The sequence below is a fragment of the Dama dama genome, chromosome 25, assembly GCF_033118175.1.
Source record: "Dama dama isolate Ldn47 chromosome 25, ASM3311817v1, whole genome shotgun sequence".
NCBI classification, from domain to species: Eukaryota; Metazoa; Chordata; class Mammalia; order Artiodactyla; family Cervidae; genus Dama; species Dama dama.
The window spans coordinates 22164095-22187613 of NC_083705.1; the positions used below are offsets into that span (position 1 = coordinate 22164095).

General features: G+C 36.0%; 2 protein-coding genes across 8 annotated transcripts in view; one reads left to right on the plus strand and one right to left on the minus strand.

The window, feature by feature from the left end:
- Positions 1 to 551: 551 nt before the first annotated feature.
- PPWD1 (peptidylprolyl isomerase domain and WD repeat containing 1) lies at positions 552 to 21129 on the minus strand. Of its 2 annotated transcripts, XM_061129667.1 has the most exons (11): positions 20927 to 21129; positions 17622 to 17724; positions 16681 to 16781; positions 16417 to 16537; positions 13265 to 13712; positions 8887 to 9077; positions 7860 to 8049; positions 4749 to 4930; positions 3483 to 3564; positions 2373 to 2555; positions 552 to 863 (listed from the first exon to the last, which is right to left on the minus strand). In XM_061129667.1, the coding sequence occupies exons 1-11, from the start codon at positions 21114 to 21116 to the stop codon at positions 720 to 722; spliced, it is 1935 nt and encodes a 644-aa protein (XP_060985650.1). In that variant the 5' UTR covers positions 21117 to 21129; the 3' UTR covers positions 552 to 719. The 2 variants fall into 2 exon arrangements, with proteins under 2 accessions (XP_060985650.1, XP_060985651.1); XM_061129668.1 differs by lacking the exon at positions 20927 to 21129 and having other exon boundaries at positions 16417 to 16463; positions 16759 to 16781; positions 17622 to 17673.
- Positions 21130 to 21185: 56 nt separating this feature from the next.
- The window catches only part of CENPK (centromere protein K), a 32302-nt gene continuing 29968 nt past the window's right edge, over positions 21186 to 23519 (plus strand). For 3 of the 6 annotated variants that reach the window (XM_061129679.1, XM_061129683.1, XM_061129684.1), the window contains exon 1: positions 21187 to 21333. The gene's annotated coding sequence lies outside the window, so the exon portion shown is untranslated. Of the gene's footprint in view, positions 21334 to 23519 lie in introns of all 6 variants that reach the window. The other 3 variants (XM_061129682.1, XM_061129680.1, XM_061129681.1) reach the window with 3 other exon arrangements.

The following is a 23519-nucleotide window of genomic DNA, read 5'->3' on the forward strand; positions in this document are numbered from 1 at the left end:
ATTCATTAGAAGGACTGATGCTGAAGCTGAAGCTCCAACACTTTGGCCACCTGATGCAAAGAACTGACTCACTGGAAAAGACCCTGATGCCGGGAACGATTGAAGGCAGGAGGAGAAGGGGACAACAGAGGATGAGATGGTTGGATGGTATCACTGACTCGATGGACTTGAGTTTGAGCAAGCTCCAGGAGTTGGTGATGGACAGGGAAGCCTGGCATGCTGCAGTCCACGGGATCGGAAAGAGTTGGACACAACTGAGTGACTGAACTGTGAGTGCTCAAAAGACAAAACTATTTGGTGTGAAAGACAAACCTTGTAAAAAAGGAAGTGGTATGTCACCAAAGATGCCCTTTATTAAGATCTAAAGAAACATTTGAGGGCAGACTATTTGGCATGTTTTTAAAAAGCTGAGGAACAAATGCATACCATTCTCATTTTTTAATATCGTTTTTAAGACTCTTGAGAAATTATGTATAAAGTGCTATTTGCTTGAGTTTTAGTCCATTTATCACCTCTTAGGATGAGAAATACTGCAAGAAAACTCAGAGGCAGAGCTTTTAAAAAATAGCCTTTAATGAAAAAATATATACACAAATATAATACTGAATCCCTGAAACATGATTTGTACATTCAGCAAATCTTGACCTTCCTTATGTAAAATAATCCTGTGTTTAATGTATGTGTATTTTTATTTATACAGACAATGAGACAAATCTATTTTACTTGACAGTAATATTTATGATGCTGACATCCTCATAGGGCTTATCTGTTTTGGGATTGACTTTGACATTGGAGATCCTCTGTACAACTTCCATTCCTTTAGTCACTCGTCCAAACACTGTGTGCTTATTATCAAGCCAAGGCTGTGTTGGAGGACAAATAGAAAATCTTGGTAAACCCTAAATTCTTAAATCACATCCACTGGATGAGCAAATTAAAAAGAATTAAACTTTGGCTTCATTTTAAACTATAATTAAAAAGATTATTTTCACTTAGCTTTTAAGAGTAGTTTCCATGTTATAATAAAAATAAAAAAACATAGTTAAATATTTAATATCTGCATCTTTTAGATCAAAGGGAGCTGGGAGATGTTTGCTGAAGGTTAAGTTTCTTTGTAGTAACCTTACCTGCACAAGAAGTCTGGAATACTTTAGGCATCATGTGCTCTGGCATCAGAGATAGGAGTTCAGACTCTGGCTCTGCTACTTACTTGACCTTTGGCAAGTTCATCAGGTCTCACTGTTTCCTCATCTATTTTTTAAAACTTGCTTCCCTGGTGGCTCAGAAGGTAAAGAATCTGCCTGCAATGCAGGAGACCCAGGCTTGATCCCTAGGTGGGGAAGATCCCCTGGAGAAGGAAATGGCAACCCACTCCAGTATTCCTGCCTGGAGAATCCCATGTATAGAGGAGCCTGATGGGCTACAGTCCATGGAGTTGCAAAGAGTTGGACATGACTGAGGGACTAACACTTTCACTTTCATTATAATACTTAGAAGTATTGTGAATATTACATGAGATCATGTACCTGGCAGACAGTAGTTATAAATTGTTTTCTTTATTTAATTCTAAAAAATAAAAGTGTTTTTGTAATTTTGTAGAACTGCATAGCAATAGAGCTAGATATTCTTACATGTATTTCATGAAAGCTACAGTGTCATTCATTAAAAAGAATTAAACTTTGGCTTCATTTTAAAATATAATTAAAAGATGTATTTTCACTTAGAAGCTTTTAAGAGTAGTTCTATGTTATAATAAAAAATAAAAAAGCTTAATGTTTAATATCTGCATCTTTTAGATCAAAGGGAGCTGGAAAATGCATTCTGATTTCAGAGAGAGAAAAATGTGGGGAAAAAATGTATTAAAATCGGGAATTCTTACACTCTAATCCTACTATTTTAAAGATGAGGAAACAAGCCCAGAGGCAGAATAATTTGTTTTGGATTGTCCAACAAATAGTGCAAAGCTGACTTAAACTCACGTGGCCTGAATTACAAAAGTACTGTTTATAAAGTAAAGTCTTATTTGTTAGGTAATTTTCCATTTTCCTTTCTAAATTGTTTTCATTTTTATATCCTAGCATATGTAAATAATAGAGAATAATAAAGCTCTCTTTTCCACTGAATTCACTCTCTTAGATCAAAACCCATGCATCTTTGGCTTACAGAAAATGCCTCCCAGGTGGCGCAAGTAGAAAAGAAACTGCCTGTCAATGCAGGAGAGATAAGAGACATGGGTTTGATCCCTGAGTTGGGATTCTCTTGACTGGAGAATCCCATGGACAGAGGAGCCTGGCAGGCTACAGTCCATCGAGCTGCAAAGAGTCAAACATGACTGAAGCAACTTAGCACACACACATGCATGTTCTACTTACTGTTGGTACTACTGTTATGAAAAACTGGGATCCGTTAGTATTCGATCCAGCATTGGCCATGCTGAGTGTATATGGTCTGTCATGTCGTAATGTTGAATGAAATTCATCTTCAAATTCTCCTCCCCATATGCTTTCTCCTCCCATACCAGTACCTGTTGGATCTCCTGTCTGAATCATGAAGCCCTTAACAGAAAGTAGACAAAGTAATATTACACATATTACATATATGTATGCTTTGGAGTCATATGTTTGTCAAGAGTGCTTTATAGTCAATAAAATCTTAACAGTTATTCTATAAAGTGATTTTAAAGTAAACCCTTGGTTATACTTTAATTTAGATTATATATTTTCATTGCATAACTGCCATCTTATCTCAATGATGGAAACAAAAATGTAAAAGTCTTTCCATTTATAGACAGACACTATCTCACTCAATAATCTTTAATTAAAGCCAATTAATACTGTAGGTAAGTTTTAGGATCTTGTTTAATGTGTTAGGCCTTATATAATTGGCTCACTCTTTTCTCTCCCCTTTCCCTAGACACTCTGAATGTCCTAGTCAGTCATTTCACCAATTCCTTCAGAACTCTGAAATCAAATTTTTCCGTCTGACATTTCTGCCATTTCTGACCTGCCAGTAATCAAGAACTACCTCACTGCTCCATACATTTCATGGAATGTTGCTCAACAAAAACCTGGGCTGAATTCATTCTATTCATCAGGTATTAGTGGTAGTTTTCACAGATAAAGTGGCAACATGGCTCTTCTAACACTTAATCTTCTAGATCTAGACCTTATCTAGCCACTAGAAACAGGTTACCTTGGCTATTGATTTTATCTCAGCAAGACCCTTTACTCACTACCTGATCCTTTCCTTCAACTGCTGACAAAAGACTGCTGCAGTGTTTCTAAAAAGGCTACCATGCTACTGTCCCTATCCTTGATTTTATATCTGATTTTCATGATCATCCATTATTCTTTTGACTTCCATAGTCCATTTTTCCTATTCCTAATAAAGTGCTAAGTGTGAATGAGATTCCTTAGGTTCTAAACCTCTTGTTATACAATAACATACTTTTCCTTCAATCATATAAAATTTGCATAACTTACCTTAATTATGCGGTGAAATGTGTGTCCATTATAATAACCATTTCTGCTGTGAACACAGAAATTTTCCACTGTCTTAGGGCACCTAGTGAGACATATATTAAAAATAGGAAAATTTAATGGAGCATCTTAGGAAAGTTTTCTTTGTAGTTTGCCTTCCCAATGGTATTTTCAGAATCTTTTCAATGTTTCAGGACAGTCTTTTTTTTTCATCATTTCTTCTGATCTCAGCAGAAGCAAGAGCTGACAGGGCATATAGGCAGTAGCCTGTTCTTATAGTTTATATAATATACCATCTTTAGATCACAACTGCTTATTTTACTTGAATTTGAGAGTATTTAGGTCCCAAAGTCATTTAGTATTTTTAAAAAATATAACCATAGCACCATAACCCACTGTATATAGTCCTGGGAAAGGTAATTTTCTTATAAAAACAATGTTATAGTATGGTGACATTTCCTGACCAAGGACTTATTCACTGCTATGATAGCTACTAAATCTAATAAACTTTAAATGATAGTCACACACTCAGATACATTTTCTAAATAATATTAACTAATCTCATGAGATGATTTAATACTGTATATTATCATATAATAGCTCCCAACACTGAGAATGGCAGAGAGAATCAAGAGAATCTTGTACCAAGCACATCAAGGAACAGGCTTAGTGGATGCATGGGTTCTCTACTTAAAATGAGATAGTCCAGGTGTCTAGAATTGCCTAGTTTTTTGTCCAGTGTCAAGATACAGTAAAATATTGGACATAAAACATTCATATCAAAATAACAAAAGTACTTTAAATCAAGGCACTGTAAAAGATGTCTTCTTTTGGATCAAGAATAACCAGTTGTATTGCATTGTATTTGGGACTGTATGTTCATTCTGCAAACTCAAATGTCAGGAAGGAAAAATAATTATCCTCCCCTTAAAGATTTGAGAGGAAAGCCAGTTATAACAAGTGAACCACAAAACCTATAGTTGGCATGTGTAGTTGATGGTAGCAGTAATATACAATTGTATGTCAATCTATAGTTTACATTCAGCACTGTCATATCTACTATATTTTGTCCTCATAATAATAAACCTATGAAATATGTATATGTATGTATAAAATTTTCACATTTTCTAATGTAACAATTATCAGAGAGCTCAGGAAAGATGTTTTATCCAACACAGTTCAATTTTTCAAAATTACAAGAAGTTGCAGTTTCTTCAAATATACACATTTACACTGCTATTTATTTATGACAACAGAAACAGTACATACTCAACAGGAAAGAGTTTGATGTGAATGTCTCCCATGCTTGTGTGGATAATGGCACTATCTGACACTCGTTTGGGTCCCTCAGCTTGAGTAGCTGCCATGACTTCTTCTTTAGAAGGTTTCTCATTAAAAACATCTCGGTCAGAATCTGCACTTTTTGTATCTTCTGGTTCTCGTTTAGTAAACTCAAGGAGGAAAATAAAAAGTAAGTAAATGAATTAAATTTTTCATCTGGTTAAAATTTATGAACAAGAAAATTGCATTTCTAATGAAGTATTTGAGGAAACTAAGAATTTACATTTATAGAATAAATGCTTATTTCAGGAATTGCTTCCAATCATAGGATGTGCAAGGCAACTAAATTTATACATTTGCCTAATGAGAAAATTCATATGATGAAGATGAATGATTTCAAATGGAATTTAATATCTTTTTTGGTGAAAACTTTTTGGGGTACCCATTTAAAAAATAGGCAGTTTTTAGGTAGCTCTCTGCTTCTGTCTTCTAGTATGTCCTACCTAACCTGCCATCTATTGCTTACTTTTCACAATTTAGATTGCCTGGGTTTGAATTGTAGTTTGCCACTTAACTAGTTACATGACTTTGGGGAAGTAAATTCATTACTTTCATTTCCTTACTCATAAAAGAGAATCATAATAAAAACTACCTCAAAATGACACCTGATATGAAGATTAAATGAAGGGTATAAAGTGTTTAGAGAATAGTGCCTAACACAGAAGGCAATACATACATCTTAATAATTGTTGTTACTATGAACAGGACCTGGTGCTGGTAGGATGAGGATTCAAAGATGAATCAGTAGTGGACCTTGACCTCCTCTTTTTTTTGGGACAGAGTCCCATCTGACCTATCTAAACCTTGAAGCTTGGAAGAAAGGATGTACAGTACATTTTGAATGAAGCAGAAATCTCAGGATCCTCAAGTCTACAGAGAATTGAGAGAAAACTTTCAGTTGTTAAAATTCTGGACTTCTAAAGGCCTACTCTTTTATTTGACTCTCAGTAAGCAGAAATCCTTTCTCCCCAAGAGAGGTAGATGCTCACTCAGCTCCAGAAAGGTAAATCTGGAGCCCATGCTCTGACCCTAACGTCAGCCCTTGGCCTACTTGGGTCAACTCCAGATGAGGAAACAACTAAGCCAGCATGTCACTGCTTTAACACAGTATTCTCCAGTTACCAAAGAGTGACATGTTTGTTCCACTAGTTAGTTATATGAATTTTTAAAATTATCCTGATTTAGTTCACATATAGAACTATTAAAGTTCAAATTTTATACAATTTTATGGTACTGGATTTGAAAAAAGGGACATAAAATTTGTATGTATGAATACCATTTTAGTTTTATTTAAGAATATGTACATCTAATAAATCATGAAAATGTTAGCAGTATAAATACTCAGTGAGTGACTTAATTTTTTATTTTTCTATTTCTTCAGAATTTCTAAGGAACATGTGTGGTTTAATCAACAAACAAACTCTGGGGAAAGACAATTTTTAAATAAAGTGGATGAAAATTAAATTTAGTGTATATTAAGAACTGTCTCTGATGATTTCTTTTTACCTTCAAAACAGTTAAATTATAGGTAATAACAAGTATTTTTCTTTACCATACATATTAATAAATCTTTAGCAGTGAATTTGAAAGTTTATAAGCAAAATTCTTATCTTAAAAGAATATATCCATTTTAGGCTAAAAGCTTGGCTGGAGTAGATAAATTGACATTTCCCACATTTACCAAATGCTGGTAACCTTCAGAGCACCACAGCTGCTTGTAAATTGTCAGATCAATGAATGAGTATCCTATAATAGGTCAGACAATTCACCAAACTCTGTGGAGTTTGGTATGTGAAGAAAACATAGTGCTCTGTATTTATGGATTTTATATTATCTTGAGGAAGAGAGGACAGTGTCAGAGACCCCTTCCCACCCCGCCCCAAAATCACCAAATTATTCCCAAAAGTGTGACATGTACACAAGCAGGCACACCTAATCCAGACTTGATGTCAGAAGAAGGCTTCCCAGCTGAGACCTGAAGTGTGAAAAGGAACTGGGGAGAGGTTTGTGGCTGACAGAAGGAATAACCTGGGCAAATACCACCAAGTAAAAATCACATCAAGTCCTGCAAGTGGGATCAAGTTCAGTATAGCCAATGAACTAAAAACGAAGAAAGATAAACTAGGAAAGTGGTTAATATAGACAGCTGGGGAGTCATTTAAGGATTTTAGGCAAAAAAATAATCACACCTGGGTTTTAGAAAGTCGCTACGCATAAAAGACAGATACAGAGGCAGAGGTCTCTACACTTCAGATTTTTCTGCTTGACTGAACAAAGTTAAAACAGTGTTACTCCTAGATAGCTTAGTAGTTTGATTTTCAGTCCAATCTTACTTAACATGCAAAGTACTTCTAATTTTTCCAGAAGAAAAATCTCTCTCAGGAATGTACACCACGGTAGCATCATTACAATGGAATCAAAAGATGAAAAAAGATTTGTATCTAGAGAAGGAAATGTGCAAGTCATGTTGAAGAGTGTGAATAATACTAAAACAGAAGAATTTTTAAAAGTCCACAGGAAAAATCAATTTTGGATGCAATTATTACCACAGCCACTTACTTCCTATTGTCTTAGACAACACAAATAGTTGTAGAAGCTAGGTTGAAAACTAGTTAAAAACAGGATGTAAAACAGTACAGAAATACTTAAAATCAAACCCTAGTTAAAGATTCTACAATACTAATTTTATAAGATGGTATTCTGGTTGTTAGAAAGTCTGCTATTATGGCCAACATTCTCTTCAGTTGAAAGTGAAAGTGAAGTGGCTCAGTTGTGTCCGACTCTTTGTGACCCTGTGGACTGTAGCCCACCAGGCTCCTCCGTCCATGGGATTCTCCAGGCAAGAATACTGGAGTGGGTTGCCATTTCCTTCTCCAGGGGATCTTCCTGACCCAGGGATTGAACCCAGGTCTCCCGCACTGCAGGCAGACGCTTTAACCTCTGAGCTACCAGGGAAAAGCACAAGCTAAAAAAATAAAACTCCAATCAAACTGGAAGAAACATAAAAGACTATCTCCTGGTATTGATACTTCCACATACCATATAAAATCTATTCTTTTTGAAGGATGTACAGACTATTGTTGGGTCAGCTTGAATATTCTGAAGAACTGGGTTTTCAGAAGCTTTCATTTCTATAGTAGTTGCAGCACGATGTTTTTTGGCTATTCCCTGGAACAAAGCCAATTGCATCACTCTAATATTTTCTTGCTTGCCTAAAATCCGCACACACCTGGAAAATACATATAATAAAATTATCAGGATTAACTCCAACTATACCAACTCTGCAGATAAAAGCTAGGAATCAACTATCTTTTATTTTTGTACAAAATAACCAGTAAAAGGTTTTTAAAAAGTATTTTTCTGCCTCTCCCACTCCCCACAAAAAGTTATTTTAAATTGGTAGGTGTTTATAATTTTCAGATAAAAAAAATATAATCATTCAGTTAAACAGTTTTAACCTATCCCTATCATTTTAATCTTTCTTCAAGCCTTCAAAGATTCTGTATTGCCAAGAACTACAATATAAATTTGTTTATATGTGAAAATGTACAGCACAAGATTTTTTTCCTTTAAATATACTTTAAGTTCTTTTCATTTACATTGAGTGATAGTATCTGATTATAGCAATTTTGTTCTAAGACCAAATGGGCTATTTGCACAAAAGGCTTATTGTGGTTTCATGCATTTTAACTTCTGATTTTATGTCTAGCAGGATGTAGTGCTGAATTCTGTGGTTAAGATATTTGGCAACATTTAACATGAAACGGGCTAATTTAAATCAATAAGCAAAAGACAGACTGAAACTTGTTAAAAAAAAAAAAATAAACTTGAAACTATGCATATCTTTCTTCCATTTCTTTAACAAACATGAGTGGAAACTTTTTACATAAGATTATAAACAACCAAAAGACCACAGAAAAATCCAGTCAAAACATTTGGTTAAGTTTAGACATCTGGGACCATTCCACTTGTCTTGGAACAAACAAAACCCCCATTGTTTCCCCAAAGGAGGAAATGGTCCTTTAGAAGTAAATTTTTAAAAAGCATATGTGATATTAAAGCTTACCGGTTTGTTTCCACATTTATAACTTTAATGCCCAGCATTGTTCCATACAGCACAAAGTGTCCAGTTTCATCAAAAACTATATTAATTAATCTCACTGCATCCACCTTCTCCAATTCACGTTCTACAGCCATCCGTCGACCAAATTCCATGTCTGGTAGCTGTTGCCTCATCTGCTGCAGTTCAGTAAACATCTAGGAAACAAACCATTTATTAACAAAAATAATGTTACATGATAAAGGGAAGGAGAATTTAAAAAAAAGCAGAGTGTCCATTAATAGCCACTGACAGTTTATGTACTTATATATCTTCTTAAGGAGTACTCTATAAACACTATAAGCAGGAACTGAATTAGAAAATTCAATCAAAAAACATAGTATTTATACTAGCTGCTACTGCTAAGTCACTTCAGTTGTGTCCGACCCTGTGCGACCCCATAGACAGCAGCCCACCAGGCTCCCCCATCCCTGGGATTCTCAAGGCAAGAACACGAGTGGGTTATACTAGCTGGTTCTTCTAATTAAAAAAAAAAAAGAGTTAAGATACTGCTTTTTCTGCAGAAACAATATATCTGCTGCATTTTATAAGCCACAGATTAGCACTTTCCAGTATAAACACATATGTAATTTTAAATTTTTTAGTAGCTATGTTAAACGAAGCAAAAATGAACATGAAATTAATCTTTTATTCAACCCAATATATCTAAAATATTATCAAAGACATTAAGCAAAATCAATAATACAAAAAAGCGACATAAAGACATTAAAATATTAAGCAATATTTAAAAATTGAGATCTTTTTTCCTTCTTATATTAAGTCTTTGAAGTCCAGTGTGTATTTTATACTTTTAGTCCAGCTCAATTTGGACTAGTCACATGCCAAGTATTCAGCAACCCTACGTGGCTAGTGGCTATTAAGCTGCACAATGCAGATATGGACTGTGAGTTCTTGTTCCAGGATCATGGACCTGCCATTTAACAAGCACCCAAATTTTATTTTTTATGATTTCACTAATTTATAACAATTTCATATTTCAGAAAATGTTTCAAGTTATTTTGGAGTACCACTATATATTTAGATTATCATTAAGTAAATGTGATTTAGGATGGATGAATGTTATGAGTGCCCTTTAGTATGGACATTTGGTTTACTTTTCTTTTGATATTTAATACACAACTTTCAAGATAAGGGTCATATCTCAGTTACTATGTACAATCACACTACCAGCCTCCCCAAAGATGTGGTCTTTACATTCAGTTTTCCTGACATTTAGGGCATCAAACCACAGAAATCAAAAGTGGCTCTCTATTGCAAATGAAAAGAAGTCAGTCAGGCTTATGTACCATCTACTACTTTTTTTCATGCTTGCATTAACAAAATCTCTGGTTTTTTTAGATGTGGAAAGAACAACAATATATGTAACTCCAAAAATGAAAAGGAGGTATACATGTTAGGGAACATTAGGGTTTCTTGTTGCCAGTCTCTGAACTATTATTGCTTTATTCATTTGCCAGAAATAGCCTAGATGCTAGACTACATTTTTGTAGCATGGGAGCCTTGATTATTTTTGCTAGAAAGAAGATTCATTTTCAAGAAATAGAGTTTATAGATGGTCATCTGCCCATGTAAAAGTAATAAATGCTAATCTAACCTTTTAAGCACATCAATATCTTTAAAAAATTAATTTATTTTAATTGGAGGATAATTACAATATTGTGGTTTCTGCCATACATTGACATCAGTCAGCCATAGGTGTACAAGTGTCCCCCCATCCTGAACCCCTCTCCCACCTTCTCATCCCATCCTTCTGGGTTGTCCCAGAGCACCAGCTGTGAGGGCCTTGCTTCATGCATCAAACTTGAACTTGTCATCTATTTCACATACGGGAATATACATGTTTCAATGCGCTTCTCTCAAATCATCCCACCCTCGCCTTCTCCCACATAGTCCAAAAGTCTTTACATCTGTGTCCCTTTTGCTGCCTTGCATATAGGATTGTTGTTACCATCTTTCTAAATTCCATATATATGCATTAATATACTGTATTGGTGTTTTTTTTTTTTTACAATATTCTAGCTTTAACAGCTGCATCTCTGGTCATCTCATCATCTCTGTATGGCCATATGCAGTACTCCTGACTAATAAAATACCAAAAGATACAACTTCACACCATCCAATTAAATCTGTCCATTAAACTAGGACTCTAACTAGTTAGAACCCTTAACATGGAACTATGAGATCATTAACTAACTAATCACTAGCATTATTACTAAATTAATTGGCATTTGCACCAATTGCAAATGGCGCAAACTTTTTTTTTTTGGCAAACTCCCTCATCCTGAATCTCAACTTCTGTCCTATACTTTGCTACTGATCTTATCACACTAATCCTATAATTTCAACAAATATTAAAGACAACAATGAAATAGAGTGAATTCAACAGCTCACATATGTATATGTGTTAAACAATTTATATCCAGAGAATAGATTTGTTTTCTTAAGGAATCTAGGAAGAGTTGCAAATTGTGAAGAGTTTTAAAATTATATTTAAGTTGAAGCCACGATTAAAGAAGAAAACATCAGGTTTCTCCTTTTCCCAAAAGCATAATGGAAAGCTATATTCTTCCAATAAGAAAATGAGTTATGAGGATAATTTGACTAGCATACAAACCTTCCCTTTTGTCTGGATTCCTATTCTTTCAGGCAGCTAATTCACCCAACTTATTACCACATCACTAATAAGGTGACAGCATTTTTGAAGCATGGAATGCTTCAATGCAAGGAATCTATTATAAATTGGTGACTACAAAGGCTGTAGAATTGACACTGTTGTACAATAAACACTATTGTTACAAACGTTTGACCCACAGACTTTTGGAGAATTCAACATACCAATAGCAGTTAGAGAACCACAAGATGGAAACGTGATGAGACTCAAATATCCACAAAACCAATTATCTTTGCACGGATAAAAACTCATTCTACAGCTACACGCTCTAATAAATACTTCTTTTCTTCTCCCTGTTTTTTGGCTATGCCATAAGGCATTCAGGATCTTCATTCTCCAACCAGGGATTGAACCCATGCCCCTGCAATGGAAGTGCTGTATTTTAACCACTGGACCACTAGCAAAGTCCCAATAAATTCTTGTTAGCAGTAATTACGTGTCAGGTATCATTCTTAGTGCTGGAGATTCAATCACGAGCAAAACAGATAGAAGACCATAAATGACACACAGTTTAATCTACTGGGGCGGGGGGGTGGTGGGTTGGCACACATTAATCAAATAATAAGACCAAATATTATAAAAGAAAACAAATAGTGATATATTAAAAAAATATAAGTAGTCTGAGGCTGGAAGAATAGTGGAAGATCACCAGGGGAAATGATTCTTTGAGATTTGAAGGATGAGTTCAATAGGTAAGGGGAGGAATGAGGATTAACGGGACTAGGGGTCACTCCAAGCAGGATGGTTAGCACATGCAAAGGCGCTGTGGTGGGAGACGTAGTCAAGAAACTGAAAGAAGGCCTGACTGGGTACAGCAGAGGCAAGGAGGGAGGTGAATTATAGTAGGTGGAAGTGGTAGTGAGAGGTACAATATGGTAGGCCACGATTTTGGTCTCAATCCTAAAAACAACAGGTAGTCACTGAAAGATTCAAAGGATGACATGATAAGATAATGTGTTTTGAAAAGATTCCTCTGGGTGGAGCATGGATAACAGGTTAGGAAGAAGCTAGAATAGATACAGGGAGTAGGCCATGCAATAGGCCAGGCAACAGATTATGAGCTAGGGTAGTCACAGCTGTGCTAAAAGGAAATGTATGTATTTAAAGTATATGTAGAAAGTAAAATTGACAGGACTCATGATGGATTAAATAGACAGGTAAGGAAAAACAATTAAAAATGACTCAGATTTCTGGCTTGTGCAAGCAGATACATGTTGGTGCTATTCATGAAGACAGCAAAAATAAATAAATAAATTAAAAGGATAGGACCAGGTCTGTTTATAATAGAAAGCTGGAGAAATAAATTTTTAAGTAGTCATACGGAAGGCAGGAGTGAAGAGAATGAGAAGAGAAGGAGGCCCAGCGTGGGTTTTGAGGATCTCAGAAGAATGAGCCTTCAAACAACAAAACTACAAAAACAGCCACCTAAGTGTAAGAAAAACTGGCTCAGAAAATATCACATCATAAACCTAGAGAAGAGCGTTTTGAAGAGTAACAATGCAAGACAGCAGACAAACAGTCTCTTTAATGTGATAAGCAAATTAATCATCAATCTAAATGTCCATGTCCAGAAAAAAAAATCTTTTAAGAAACAGCATAAACTAAAGACATTTTCAGAAAAGTAAAATCTGATTAAATTTATATGGTACTTACACTTAGTGATTCATCAAAGACTCTCATGAGTTTTCCAGTTAAGAATCTGAAAATTCTAACTTTTCTGTCAGAACCAATAGTGGCTATTTTCTTCCCATCAGGTGAAAAACATATGCTGGTTGGATAAGCCTTGCACTTGGCAAATTCATATAAATCTGTGTCAGTTTTATATTCCCAGTTCACATTTTTGGGGAATTTATACTCATAAGGAGGACCGGTCCAGTATTCAATCATTCCAGATTTGTCAGAAGACACTACTGCTTTGTAAACTGGGTTTAGCCGTATCTGAGTAAGAGGTGATGTATGGAGTTTGTCAAAGATATGCAGTGGCTGGTTATCTCCTCGACCATCATAAATGAAAATTTTTCCTGTACTTTTCTCAGAAGCAGCAACTGAAGATATGGCATCCCCTGGGCAATAGATCCACTCACACTGTCCAGGGAAATACCTAAAATAGTAAAGAATTGAGGGGGATAAGAAGGGGCCAAAACAAGTTGTAAACATCCTTACTCATTCCCATCACCAAAAAATGTCCGCGCCAGTGATTTAGCCAGTTTTAGATTCTTTGATCAAAAGTAGCAGTGAGATACAGAATGGGGAAGAATAGGAAAAGTTACTAATTTTTCCTCTTTCTGATCTCATAAATGAATGATAATAACTTCTGAGGACTGATCAAACCACAAGAAGAGAACTCATACAGCAAGTATTTACAAGGAAACTGAAACAGACCTGGTTCTTAAAATATTCTGAGGCAATTTTTTTTTTTTTTTTTAATCTCCATGTCTCTGTCTATGTATGTGCTATTCTAAGTCACTTCACTTGTATCCGACTGGGATACAATGGACTGGAGCCTGCCAGGCTCCTCTGTCCATGGGATTCTCCAGGCAAGAATACTGGAGTGGGCTGCCATGCCCATGTCCTCCAGGGGACCTCTCCTACCCAGGGATCAGACATGTATCTCTTATGTCTCCTGCATTGGCAGGCAGGTTCTTTATCATTAGCTCTACCTGGGAAGCCCCTGTCTATGTATACCTTATTTTTAAATAGGTTAGCATGTTAGTATACTTTACAAATCCATTCTTGAAATATTTAAGGTCAAAATATTTTAGTCATGGTTTTGCTCAAAAGAAAAATATTCTGATATCACTCTCTCATTATCAGTAGCTTGATCTTAATACTGTGAGCTTTTAACATGTTACCTGATAAAGTGTAAAAAACTGGACAGATGTAATCAACATACTAAACTTATATATTCAATTGTGTGTTGTCTCCTTCAAAATTATCAGTCTGAGAAGTTACAGTTACTCCAATGACAGAGCTAACACTCAAAACTTTTTTAGGACTCTCAGAATTCCTATCAAATCTTAAAAGACACAGGTATAGCTTGGAGATGTTCCAGGTTTGGTTCCAGATCACAAAAATTGAAAATTGCAATAATGTGAGCCATACGGATTTTCTTTGGTTTCCTAGTGCACAATAAATGTTTGTTTACACTACCTGTATTTCTATTGAAGTGTGCAATCACATTATGTCTAAAAAATTACATGTATATATACATATCTTAATTTAAAAACTTTACTGCTTAAAAAATGCTAATTATCATATGAGGCTTCCGCAAGTTGTAATCTTTTTCTAACAATAACATCAAAGATCACTGATCACTGTAACAAATATAATAATAATGAAAAATGAAATATTATGAGAATTACTAAATGTGAAATGATACAAACTGAGCAAATGCCATTGGAACAAATGGTGAGTACAGACTTGCTCCAAGCAGGGTTGCCACAAACTTGTTATTTGGAAAAAAAAAAAAAAAACCGTGTGTGCAAAGTGCAATAAAACAAGATATGCCTGTTCTCTTTCAATACCCTCAAAGGTGGCAAATGTTCAACATATATTTGATTAAAAATATACAAACAAACAGCTAAAGTCTGGGGGAAACAAAGCAGGGAATATGACACATGATCAATAGGTATTTCTATTTGTAGTCAAAAAAGTAAGTTTTTAGTCATAAATAATGAGACTGACTTCTTTTAGTGGTTCATAAACTGGTTTTGAAGGAAATTCCCAAAAAGTACTGTCACATACTGAACTATGTAGTTCTAATCCTCACCTTTCTCCAATTCACATGGTGAAGCCCTCATCCCCAAAGTTACTGTATCTGGAGAAAGGGTTTTAAACAGGTAATTAAATGAGGTCAGAAAGGTGGGGCCCTAATCCAACAGGCCTTTGGCCTTCTAAGAAGTGGAAGAGCAAGATATTCCACTCTTTCCCCTGTACTTAATGAGGACAAAGTGTGAAACCAGGAAGAGTCCTCACCAGAAAACACACACTGCTGGAACACTGATTTTGGACTTTCCACCTCCAGAAGTTTTGGACTTTCCAATCTCCTCATTGGAAAAGGCCCTAATGCTGGGAAAGATTGAAGGCAGGAGGAGAAGTGGATGACAGAGGATGAGATAGCTGGATGGCATCACTGACTTGATTTACATAAGTGTGAGTGGGCTCTAGGAGTTGGTGATGGACAGGGAAGCCTGGCACGTTGCAGTCAATGGGGTTGCAAAGAGTCGGACACAACTGAGCGACTGAACTGAACTGAACCTTCAGAAGCGTGAGAAAAATATATTTCTGTTGCTTAAGCTACACAGCCCATCGTCTTCTGTTTAATTTTGTTACTGCACAGTCTAACCACATAGTTTGGCTATCAATATACTTTAAAGCTTAAAATCACCAACAATTCCAAAAATAAGCATAAGCCTTATAAAAACACAATGCTATATTACTGAAATAAGCATTACAAGGAAGTTAATTTAAATGCCAGTAAATGAGAAATGATGGATACTCATTAAATTATTAAGTAGTGTAAAATGGATATAATTAATCCTTGTTATGGTGCTACTTGGACATTTCTGTTGCAGTTAACAACAAAACTCACAGCAGAAGCCCACAAACAACATCATAACGAAGAGTCATAATAAATTTTCCCAAGCAAAATATAAAGGCACATTTTTTAATGGAATGGTAATATATTCTGTTTAGAAATACCTATGAAACGGTGAAGTTTAGTTCAAGAATTCTTTCATTACGTTAAAAAAAAAAATATATATATATATATATATATACACACACACACTTAAAAAAAAACTCACCCAAGCTTCAGCATATTGATCATGTCAAAGTTCACTACATCAAACACCTTCATTGCTTTATCATCACCCACGGAACAGAATAAAGCTCCCTCAGAGCTAATTGCAATACTCTCAATAACTCCTATTTAAAGAAACCAAATCAAAACATTCTAGTAAACATCAAAGAAATGGATATAATTAAAAGGAAAAAAATGTAAAAAGAAACTTTAATCAATACAGTTGAAATACAGCCAAAAAAAAAAAAAGAAAAAGTGAAATTCTTACCTAGGTGACTACGAAAATGTTTAACAAATTCAATTCCTTCTTCTATTTTTTTCCAGAATTTAACATGTCCATCGTGACTAGCAGTAATAATAAAGTCTGTCCTGAATATAAAATTGTAGGAGTTACTTTCTAAAACAGATGCAAAAATCACTTTATGCCTATTTAAATTAAATATCTTTATATTCCTTTTATGGAATAATTTTGACCAAATATTAGCTCTTTTCCTAGTAGAAAGTTATCAGTTAATAAGGCAGCATATAGGACTAGCTTTCTGTCACTCCAGGTTTCTTTGTTTAACCTAAGGCAGCAGACTACAATGGAAAGATTTTTGAAGATTTTATCGAAATCTAGTGTTTTGAAGTTTACACACACACAAGCCTGTTTCCTTATCTATAAAAAGGAGATGGATACTACTTGTAAGACTGTTAAGATAAATGGGATAATTAATGAAAAAGCTTAAAATCTTTTAATGAAAAAGCCTTGACACAGGACCTAGACATAATATGAGCTCAGCAAAGAGTAGAGTATTACTATTCTTTCTACAAAACCCTATTCAGCTATTTTGAAGGTTCTGTGACATTTCCAGAATGTTTTGGATTTCATCATTTTCCCCACTTGTACTGAAACGGCCAGCTACCAATTACTCCCAAATTATTAACACACTCTCCTTCACGGAAGCTCTGATACTATCCGGATTATCCCCTATTGGCATTTGTCTTCAAAAGATATGTACACAAAGTAGGGAATTTGGTCTTAGAGAATGTATCTTTGGATGATATAGGAAAGAGCCTGTAGGTCTTTATTTAACAAACTATTTAAAAACCTATGGAATAAAATAGAAATCCTCAATATCCTAAAGCTACTTCTACAATTCACCTCAAAACTGAAGTATTTTTAAAAAAAACAACAAACTTCTCAGAAAAAAATATAGACAGACTTACTTGGTGCACACCACATGGGTGATAACATCTCTATGCATGTAACTGCGCTCATACATGGATGCACTGGGGAGATTATCAAGATAGACTTTTTCAAACTCTAGAACTAAGGGGAAAAAGTAAAGAAAAATATTTTTTAACAACTGGAACTAAATACTATTTTATAGTTTCTTTTAGATTTTAACTTCTCTCAATTCATGTGTAATGAAAAACATCCAGGGTCTGTTATGTCAGTTGTAACTTATTATTTCATGGTACTGAATAGAACCATTGTTTATTTGGTCATGAATCAGGTATTATACAGGTATTATACAGGTATTATACAGATGCTTAACTGTGTCCCAGAACTTAAGAATTGAGTGGCTCTGGCTTAACATACAAGTTCCATTAAAAGACAAAAATCTTAAGTTTCATGAACATATCACAACCAACTTTCCAACCATGTAGATCCAATTATTACTGCTAATTTAAATAAGTAGTACGAGGTCAAAGGCCATCCAGAACATCCCAGTTTATCTTGAAGGCAATGATCATCTTTGAAGTAACTGATACTAGGTTTGAGTAAATGTAATAAATGCTTAGATTTTTGGAGCTGAGAAAATCCTAGAGAATGTCCAGTTGAGTGCTTCTCAAACTTTTTCCAAGGGCAAAACATTTTTAAGAGTGGTAATCTGAGAAAATATTTCATGATATGAGCTACAAAAAATATACTAGTAAAAAAATGACATACTTGTACCTAAAAACAATCCAATGAAGGCCAAACATGCCCATAAAAAGTTCATAAATTAAGCATGATCGTTTCATGGCTTTTCATCACTGCTATTTAGCAAGCTCAAAGTTGTGTCCAACAAATTACTTCTCTCTTCATTTTCAGTAACAGAACCTCCGTTTTTATATGTGAGTATTGACATCCAGCTATAGTATCTTCCTCACCTTCTCTGAAGTTAGGAGTGACTAAGCACCAATGAAATAAAAGTGGAAGTGTTGAGTAACAGTCAAGAAGTCTCCCTCAAGAGTTGTGCCGTTCTTTCTTTCCCCAGTCTGACAGTTTGAAACTGGGAGATAACCATCAAGGACAAACATGAGGTCCATATCCTAGTGATGTTGGGGCAGAAAACCAGGAAGGAAGAACCTTTGGAGCCTCCACACCAATCCCAGACTGTCTACTTTAGGACTTTTATCTTTATTGTCATTTTTGGATTTTTTTCTTTATTTATTGTCCTTTGGAGTTTTCTGTAATATACAGCTAAATTTAATCCTGATGCATATTCCTTTTGCTGTTTGTTAGTTCACTTGGTGAACAGATATTTACTGAAAACAAACTAGGTTCCAAGGGACATGGACATGAAGAGTTAACACTGTCTTGAGAAAACCATCATTGGTAAAGCCATATAATATATAATACATATATAGAGAGAGCACCATATAATATAAGGTAGAGCCATATAACCATTTATAGTATCTTTCTGAAAATGTGTACAAAAGTCCAATGTCCAAAGAACATGTTAAAGGGGATGGCTCCATTTCTACTAAGTTTTAAACCCCTATCCTTTTAGATAAAATCTTCAGTGATATTTTTCTAATATTTTATACATGTTTTTGAATTTCAACTTTTTCTTCAAACTGAATACACTAATTTGAATAAGCATCTCACTGTCTCAACTGTATTAAGATTATAAGCTTTTTGTTAATGCTAATATAAGCTTTTTGTTAATGCTAATATCAGCACTTTGATATTTTTGGACTTTTCCATTCCCACTCATTTCCACAAAAAAGGACCTGTATCAAGTGCAAGAAAATAACTGCAAACCTACACATAGTAATATTCATTCATTCAATACTTACTGAGTACTCACTATATGGAAAGCACTGTACCAAGCACTGGAGCAAAATAGGCATGGTCTTTGCTCTTATATGCTTACAGTCTTAACAGTAAAGAGAAACATTCATCAGACAATCACATGAACAAACATACAATTTAAAAATGTAGCAAGTGCAATGAGGAAACAACTGCTATGGTAACATTTAACTTAAAAGACTTAGCAGTAAAAAAGGTAACAGCACTTCAAGGGTGTTAAGGAACAATTTTCAAAAAAGTAGCTTCTTCAAAATTTGGATACATAAAATTTTGCTGTATCTGTATCCAACTTGTACTCAAAATTTGGATACATAAAATTTTCACTCTAATAAATACATCTCATACTTAAGATCAATGTACTTTAGAAACTCAGCCCAGACTGGAAAAGTCGTATGTTTTCCAGAGAAAGTAACAGCTGAGCTAAAGGTTGAAAGACAGGAGATTAAGTTAAGTGGGTGAGGAAAATTATTCCAGGTAGACCTTGTGACACCCACGTAGACATTCGCAGTTGTAAAAGGGCATGCCCCATTCTCTAGTGTTATAGTATGGCTTGGACAAAGAATAAGGAGGATCAAGGATTTGGCCGAGGAAGTAATGGAAATGTGCTGAAGGAGGAATCATATCAAGGGCCTTACATGCTATATTAGGGAGTTTGGACATTGTTTTAAAAATAATCAGAAATCACTTAAAATTTTTAAGTTGGAAGAGTAATAAAGATTTGAGCTTTCAGAAAGATCACATTTTAATGGTCTTATACGTTTAAGGAAAACATTCCAAAGAACCTGAAAAATAAGAAAATTTAATGTGACCCTTTCACCAACATCTCCCCCTTTTTTTGGATCACCCTTTTTATTTGATAAAATTTTGTCACTATTACACGCTAGTGGCAAAATGCTTCAGGCCATGATATCTCATGAGTATGGTTTGAAAACCACAGATCTTGGTTTCTGGATGAAAAACTTGTAATCCAGGAAAGTTTTGTAATTGTCAGAAAACTCATTACTGATGGAGTCAGGAATTAAATTATTCTTATCTATTCCTTAAGACTCTAAATAGGCACCACCTTCCCAAGTGGCCAAATACACTACCACCACTCTTCAACTAAAAATCTTAAATAGAAAGTTTTCTTTTCCACGTCTGCTAAACGGGATTAAAACTTCCAACCTCATACGGCAGCTGTACGGATTAAATGAGCGGTGCCAAACACGTAAGTTATGGCAAATTAGCTCTAGCCTCTATTGTAACAAACCAGAGATTGTTAGGTACTATTAAAAAGAAGCTTTACTCTGTCCAAATCACTATTTCGGAGTAGAGAACGGCCAGAAGTGAGAAGACGACCCTCGACATAAATCCCCACAATCACACACCCTCCGTTTTGGGGTCTGGTTTGAACTCTCCCACTCGGAGGACACAGTATTTCATCTCGCCCTGTGCCTGTCTCTGTAGCTACCTTTCCTCTTCTTCGCCAATGTTGCCTCTACAGGTAAAGGCCCAACCCAGCGCTCTTCATTTTCCTCTTCGTTCTGTTGAGGCACTGCCACTACCAGCTCTCGAGCGCTGACTTCCGTATTTTCCGGTTCCTCCGGGTCCCGGTGCCTTCTTCTCCTCAGCTGTGAATCGCTACCACACTCGGCCGCCATGTTGTCCTAACCGTCAGAAAATGCGCGACACTCACAGCTGCTCGGCTACCAATCCCGAAGCAGCGGCGCGGCCTGCTCGTCAGCGGCCGAGCAAGTTCCAGGATTGGGTGGAGTGGGTGGAAGCAGATCCAATCAGCAATCAGCGCGCGCGGGTTCTGGGCCGTAGAGCCGCTTCTCGAGTAGGCTGAGGCGACCTGAAGTCTGAGGTGTGGAGGAGGTAAGCGTTTGGCCCGGAGAGGGTTTTAACGGTTGAAACTTACTCCCGGGGTTGACAACTCCTAGGATATGGAGCTGCAGACCCCCCACGGTGGGACCCTTACCTCCGAGAAACCGGATCCCTGTCGTCCCACCAGGCCTGAGTCCCGTTCTTCTCCGGCTCTAGAATCCCACCTGTTAGGAGAGAAAGACATAGGGGTGGGGAATTTGAAAGAACTAGTTAACTTTCGGGCCTCCCTTCGGGTTTGCCAAACATCTTATTTCCTGAGCTTCTTGATTCTTTCACACACAGTCTGAAGAAGATAATGAGCGCTTGTTACTGTGGGGGTTGAGTGGTGGGGCTGTGGGGAGTGGGGAGGGAGGGACTGGGCAGAAATCCAGTCACGCCGAAGTGACCCAGGCAGCACCATTTACCTTCTGGACTAGGTTTCCGTCTCTTAGTGGATTTCTGGACTTAAGCTCTCTTATTTAAAAAGAAAAAAAAATTTTTTTTACTGTGTAGATATACAAAATTTTTTTACTATGTAAATATACAAACTTTACCATAAAAATTGAGATATAATTGACATATATTAGTTTCAGGTGTACAGTGTAATGATTTAATATTTGTCTGTTGTATGTATTGGGAAATGATCACCACAGTAAGTCTAACATCCATTACTCTACATATTTACAGAATGGTTTTTACCCCCTGTGGTGAGAACTTTTTAAGTCTACTCTCTTAGCAACTTTCATATATGCTTTCATATAGTATTATTTTCTGTAGTCACCGTGCTATACATTGTATTCCCATGACTTATTTTGTAACTGAGTTTGTACCTTTCAACCCTCTCCACCCATTTGCATGGCCCACCTGCCTGTCTTTGACAACCACCGATCTGTTTTTTTTTTAATCTGTGAGCTTGTCTGTTTTATTATTATTTTTAGATACCACATGTAAGTGAGATCATGTGGTATGTCTTTCTCTGTCCGACTTATTTCACCTAGCATATGCCCTCAAGTTCCATTGGTGTTGCAGGTGAGGAGATTTCATTCTTCTTTATGGCCGAATAAAATTTACTGATATATGTCTGTCTATATTATAAGGCATTTTCTTTATTCATCAGTCGATAGACACTTAGGTTGTCCTGGCTGTTGTAAATCATGCTGCCACAAACATGAGACTGCATATATATTTTTGAATTAATGTTTTTGCTTCCTTTGGATAAACACCCAGAAGTGGAATTGCTGGATCATATGGTAGTTCTGTCTTTACCTTTTTGAAGAACCTTTATAATATTTCCCATAGTGGCCACACCAATTTATGTTTTCACCAACAGTGAACAAGGAATTCCTTTTTCCCCACATCCTGGCCAACACTTATTTCATAATTGCCACTCTAACATCTCATTGTGGTTTTTCTAAAAAAATTAATTAATTTATTTTAATTGGAGGCTAATTACTTTATAATATTGTAATGGTTTTTGCCATACATCGACATGAATCAGCCACGGGCGCACATGTGTTCCCCATCCAGAACCCCTCTCCCACCTCCCTCCCTATCCCATCCTTCAGGGTCATCCCAGTGCACCAGCCCTGATCACCCTGTCTCATGCATCAAACCTGGACTGGTGATCCGCTTCACATATGATAATATACACATTTCAACTCTACTCTCTCAGATCATCCCACCCTTGCCTTCTCCCACACAGTCCAAAAGACTGTTCTTTACATCTATGTCTCTTTTGCTGTCTCGCATATAGGGTAATTGGTACCATCTTTCTAAATTCCATATATATGTTAGTATACTGTATTGGTGTTTTTCTTTCTGACTTATTTCACTCTGTATAATAGGCTCCAGTTTCATCCACCTCATTAGAACTGATTCAAATGCATTCTTTTTAATGGCTGAGTAATATTCTATCGTGTATATATACCACAGCTTTCTTATTCATTCATCTGCCTGTGGGCATCTAGGTTGCTTCCATCTCCTGGCTATTGTAAACAGTGCTGCGATGAACTTTGGGGTACACGTGTCTCTTTCAATTCTGGTTTCCTCAGTGTATATGCCCAGCAGTGGGGTTTGCTGGGTCATATGGCAGTTCTATTTCCAGTTTTTTAAGGAATCTCCACACTGTTCTCCAAAGTGGCTGTACTAGTTTGCATTCCCACCAAGAGTGTAGGAGGGTTCCTTTTTCTCTGCACCCT